This window comes from Asterias amurensis, chromosome 11, assembly GCF_032118995.1.
Source record: "Asterias amurensis chromosome 11, ASM3211899v1".
Classification (NCBI taxonomy): domain Eukaryota; kingdom Metazoa; phylum Echinodermata; class Asteroidea; order Forcipulatida; family Asteriidae; genus Asterias; species Asterias amurensis.
In genome coordinates, this window is record NC_092658.1 from 428,174 (window position 1) to 434,173 (window position 6,000).

General features: G+C 40.0%; 1 protein-coding gene across 3 annotated transcripts in view; it reads right to left on the reverse strand.

The window, feature by feature from the left end:
- LOC139944420 (RAD50-interacting protein 1-like) overlaps nucleotides 1–6,000 on the reverse strand; it is a 28,983-nt gene extending 22,983 nt beyond the window's left edge. Inside the window, exons 1-4 of one of the 3 annotated variants that reach the window (XM_071941436.1) lie at nucleotides 5,791–6,000; nucleotides 4,201–4,442; nucleotides 2,190–2,363; nucleotides 1,576–1,716 (exon numbers count right to left, since the gene is read on the reverse strand). In XM_071941436.1, coding sequence (XP_071797537.1) covers nucleotides 1,576–1,716; nucleotides 2,190–2,363; nucleotides 4,201–4,442; nucleotides 5,791–5,946 — 713 coding nt within the window. In that variant the 5' untranslated portion in view covers nucleotides 5,947–6,000. Of the gene's footprint in view, nucleotides 1–1,575; nucleotides 1,717–1,993; nucleotides 2,080–2,189; nucleotides 2,421–4,200; nucleotides 4,443–5,790 lie in introns of those variants that run through there. The other 2 variants (XM_071941435.1, XM_071941437.1) reach the window with 2 other exon arrangements.

The window sequence follows — 6,000 nt, forward strand, 5'->3', positions numbered from 1 at the left end:
TAATGCAATGTAGTGGAATGTAGTGCGTACTACAAGATAAGCTTGGGCGGTTCCAGAAATTTGGGGCTCGGTTCCGGTTCCGAAAAAAAGCTCGGTTCTGAGACATACCCGACTCCAATTCAATATAAAACATAAGCCGCCCGTCCCGAGCTCACACACACACACACAATTGAGCCGATCTATTTTTAAACTGAAAATAACCAAGTTAATCAGAAGTCGGTCCCGAGCTCACACACACACAATTGGAGCCAATCTATTTTTAACGAAAATACCAGAATACCCACCCCAAGTCAATCAGACATCGTGCCACCGAGCACCTATTCTCCCTGCATTTAAACAAGTCTTTGATTTAGCCGGCAGTACGTCCGTAGTAGTGCGGTATGTCCATTGTGCAGTATGTCAGTAGTGCAGTATGTCCGTAGTGCATGCAGTGTGTCGTCATGCCTGTACATGCCTGTACATGCATACAATACTGTGTGTTTTGTGCATGAGGCAAGCTTTTATGAATACGGATATATCGGCAGCCAATCACAACGTGCTGTCTATACATGTGTACATGTATATGCATGAGATATACATGTACACAATGTGGTGGTGTGCTGTGTGTGCACTGTGTATGCAGCCACATATGATAGTTGATACTCATGTCGGCTTGAAGCCTTGCACACTGTATCTGCGGTCACCGCTTTCAACATCAAGCCTCAATATCTAGAGCCAGTTCGTGGCAGGATCGGCTCCACAGAGCCTTTTATAATTGAGACTCGGTCTTTTAAAATCGGAACCGACAAAAGCGGGTACTTGGTTCCACAGAAGAGTGGAACCGCCCGTCCGGTTTTCAATTTGGAACCGGGTAGAACCGGGTAACCGAAGGAGCCGCCCAAGCTTACTACAAGACCAGGTCTTAGATTCACCAGCAACATGCTCCTTGTTCCCCGGTCTCGTCTAGCCAGCTACAAGACAGGGGTTTTTCCATTACAGCACCCAGGCTCTGGAATTCACTCCCTGAAAACCTCAGGGAAATAACTAACATCTCCCTCTTTCAGCAGCAACATAAGACACACCTGTTCACACTTGCTTTTTCTAACACTTGAGAGTTCCCTCTTTTCCATCTTGACCGGCGCCTTTGAATGGTTTTGTACCAGATTTAGTGCGCCTTTATAAATGCTGTGGAATGGTTAATGATTATTATTAGTGTGTCTATGTCCCACAAACCCAGATACCAAAGGCCGAATGGTGCGTGGGACACCGACACACTACTGTACTACATGTTTCAAGCTCCCTAATAATGAAATGCATTGAGCAGAGTTTCAATAGCAAAACACGCAGGCTGCAACATAATGTGGTGATATGATATAATATCACACTGTTGCTATCGATCGACCAATCAGAATTGAGAATTTAGTCTGCTTGAAGATAATACAAGAAATCATTATGCGGGCTCAATAGTGTTTCTACCATTCAAAACCTGACAAAAGAAAATTTAGTCTGGCATAGTATAATTTAAAACCAGAGGGGGGATGAAGTTGAAAGGTCAGATAGGAGGGTTTTATAACGAATGGACACTCCAAAGGATACGGTAATTGCAGTTTGACAAGCTGACCAAAAAGTATCTCAACTCTTTCCTTAAGTTCAGCTTGCTGAGCTGGTGGTGGTGGCATTGGTACAGCACTACTAACAAATGGCCAGTTTAACGCCGCCAGTACTTCTTCAAACTCACTGTAAGAAATGTTGAAAATCAAAATAACAGGTTGACATGAAAAATACTGGGGAGGAAACACTTTCAATAATTAGGCACTTTATCCTGGGTGGTTGAGCACTTATGTAGTAACTTAGACCTAATTTCATGGCATTTATTACAACAAAATTCTCCCCTTTTATGTCAATCCTGTGATTCACTGGGCCATAAAATTATGCGAACAGTAGCACCATGACATTGGCCCCTGCTCTGGTAGATCACTAAGATAGTTAACTAAATAAAGGGATTGAAACTAACCTTGCTAACTTCTCTTTGAGGATCTTGTAACAAAACAACATCGTTGAAGTGACAAATGAACCAAGGTTGGTGCACTAAATAAAGGGATTGAAACTAACCTTGCTAACTTCTCTTTGAGGATCTTGTACCAAAACAACACCGTTGAAGTGACAAATGAAACAAGGTTTGTGCACTAAATAAAGGGATTGAAACTAACCTTGCTAACTTCTCTTTGAGGATCTTGTACCAAAACAACACCGTTGAAGTGACAAATGAAACAAGGTTGGTGCACGATGATCCATGCAGCACTTCAATAACTTGAGTAAGTTTAGCAAAGTGAGTAACAGCGCTTGGCATAGCACCAGCGGATATCCCTTTCTGAACCTCGGAGCTGTGGAAGAGTTTGAATGGAGCTGAGTTGACCAGGAGAGAGCCTTGGATCTCTGAGCTGTTAGTGTCAAAAGATAACGGTGCAAGGGGTGCAAGTTTGGCAGAATTCACAGCAGGTGGGTGCAGGATACAGGACAGAGTGGGGGGGGGGGGGGTTAAGGTTAATAGAGGGTGTAGGAAACGGGAGGCAAACAAAAGCAACTTATTGTTAGTTTGCACTCAACAAATTAACAGCTATGACTTTTATAAGCAAGTGATTTGTTTCAGTTTCAGATAAACATAAAGATAGTGTGAAAACTCCAAACACCAAATTGTTTATCATTTTGATACATGATTCAGTTCAATTTAGTTAGAAAACTAATCTCAAAGATTTTCAGCCAAGACCACATTGTTCACCACAGGCTAGAAGGCTGAAATCTAGGTTTGGACTAGAAGGCTGAAATCTAGGTTTGGACTAGATTGCTACGCAAATATTGAAACAACGGAGCAACTAGGAATATTAGCTGGCTACTGACAGGTTAGTATGCAGGTTCTTCATAATTATGTGAACAAAAAGGATTTTGATAAATAAAATAAATCATTCCCGACACCAGGCCTTACCACACAGACACAGACCATCGCCTCTTTTGTTTCCTCTTTATCAGAAAAATCTACTCTGCGGTAGTAGAATATAGCAAGACATGTTCTTTAAAGAAAATAATCTGCCTATCGAGATATACAAATGGTGTCAGTACAAACCAAATAAAGACAGAAAAAAAAGTAACGCAGCTGTTGTAAAAGCACCTACAATTTTAAAATTGTTACTCATATTCTAAAAATGAAAATACCAGAAGACGGAAAATTTAATAACGGTGATTTTGACACCTCGTTAGTTACAATCAGTCAAGTATTGTTGTCGCGGTATGTGCTTGAAGGTGAAAAGTGCCCATTTCCATTGTTGCAGTAACTCCTATTGAAATGATTGATCTCTCCTCTGATTGAATTTTTAAAAGCTGTTCTGCAACAATGGAAATGGGCACTTTTCACTTGTAATCACTTACCGCGACAACAATACTTGACCGATTGTAACAAACGAGGTGTCAAAATCACCGTCTCGTTTTAAAATTATAGGTGCTTTTCCCAAAACTGCGTTACTTTTTTTGCTGTCTTTAGACATTGATACCTCACCTCACTCTGACCTCGCCTCATGACATTGATTTAATACTAATGTACGTCACATTATGGTACTTTAAAGGCAGTGGACACTATTGGTAATTACTCAAAATAATTATAAGCATAAAACCTTACTTGATGATGAGTAATGGGGAGAGGTTGATGGTATAAAACATTGTGAGAAACGATTCCCTCTGAAGTGCATTTCAGTTTTCCACAAATTTGATTTCGAGACCTCAAGATTAGAATTTAAGGTCTCGAAATCAAGCATCTGAAAGCACACAACTTCGTGTGACAAGGGTGTTTTTTCTTTCATTATTATCTCGCAATTTCAACGACCGATTGAGCTCAAATTTTCACAGCTTGGTTATTTGACGCAAATGTTGAGATACACCAAGTGAGAAGACTGGTCTTTGACAATAACCAATAGTGACCAGTGTCTTTAAACTTGCCCTTCACCATGTTTACAAAAAGGCATTATAAGGCTTGCATTATGACAACACAAGACAGGGTTAATATTTTATATACTCCAATTTGAGCATGTTTCTTATAAATGCAGTCTTTTCTTTCCAATAGCTAGACGCTTGATAATAAGAAATTGTTGCCTCAAAATGTGTTGCTGAGGACAGAAAGCAAAAAGGTTGTACCATATTGAGCTAATACTGAAAATGATGTTTATTGATTACCTTAGATCCTCTACCAGCGCCAACCATTTCATATACTCCATACATCTTTCAAGCTCTTGAACTTCTTCTGTCTTCTTGTCAAGTTCATCTACGATCAGCTCAGCCCGATTAAGATGGCTATTAATGGCTCTTCGTGATTGTTTGTGAGAAGAAGTCAATGTTTCAATCTTCCGTGTTGCTTGTTGCGCTTCTTGGAGAGCTCCTTGTATTCTTGTTGGTGTTTCGGTGCTGACTGCTGTCAGCTTTACAAAGGAAACAAATAAAGATGTTCAAATAATGTATATAAGCAGCCTAAAGATAAGGTATCATATACATGTATGAGACCTGACCTTTGACCCCAAAGACTAAACTTCTTGTGGTGAATTCTTCTCTAATTGTTGACTTCAGCTTAAAGTTTAAAAGTCATCAGTTTGAAGCACAACAACTAATGAGTACAATTAAGTGCCTGATGTGGCAATGGCAGCTAGAAGCCACTCAGTAGGTAATTTTTAATGCTTTTTAAAAGGTCTTTTTAGAGCCCGGTTATTGGGTTTGGCCTAATACGTAGCTGGATATTGCTTAGTCACATATATTTTTGGGGGGATGGTTAGCATGCACTTATTTATGGTAAAAAGTGGCATGCTTCCAGCACATTGAGTCTTGGCACAAGACGTCAATGTTCAGTATCGCATAGTTCTGCGCAGTAAATTGCTCGCTGACTATTATCCATCTGCTTAGTGTTTGGTTGACGCAAGTTGATGGCGATTCGGCTGCAAATAGTAGGCCGCCAGTGTTCAGTGCAAGAAAGTGTTTACACGGAAGTTAGTACACGACGTGGGATCGGAAAACGTAAATTTCAATTTTCTTTTCACAAAGTATTAACACCAAAGGAGAAAATTCAACAATTTTAAATAATGCAGGCTTGGAGTTCCAACTACAAGGAACATTGTGAGTAAAAGTTCAGACTCCCGAGTTAGGTTTAGGTAACAGATTTTTGAAATTTTGTCGCAATGGAACGGGACCTTTATACCCTGGACTCCGTCGCGTTGCCTGCAACGGAGTAGTCCAACCTGGGCTACATCATATCAACATTTAAAGGGAAGGTACACATTTGGTAACTACTCAAAACAAATGTTAACTTAAAAACTGACTTGGTAACGAGCATTGGAGAGCTGATGATAGTAAGTAGTATAAAACATTGTGAGAAAAGGCTCCCTCTGAAGTAGCATAGATTTTGAAATAGAGGTAATTTCCTAATAAAATACTTCTACTACTACTACTACTACTAGGGGCCTACTACTAACTAGCTAGAAGTCTTTTTTATTATTATTCCTATCTATCTGGAGCACACAATTCGTCCAACTCCAACAAGGGTGTTTTTCTTTTACCGTTTTCTCCCAACTCCGATGACCAATTGAGCTCAAATTTTCACAGGTTTTCTATTTTAATAAAATATGTTGAGATACTCCAAGTGAGGACACTGGTCTTTGACAACTACCAAAAGTGTACCTTCCATAACAATAATAATGGAATGTGTGTCGGAAATACACGACTATACATGCATTTAAAGTTAAACCTTAACGAAACAAATTAAGAAGAAGTAGACTAAACCTGCTTCTCTAGAATGTTCCTTTCCTCCAATGCACCATTAAGAAGCTCCTCGGCCTTAGAAAGGCTCTTAATATCTTCACCAATCTGTCCATCAACCAAACAACACACATCACGACGTAGCGTTGACTCACTAGCTGTGTCACTGTCAATCTCCATTTTTGCCAATGTTTACAAACTTCACCGCTCTGCTCGCTGCTGCATGCAGTCTAC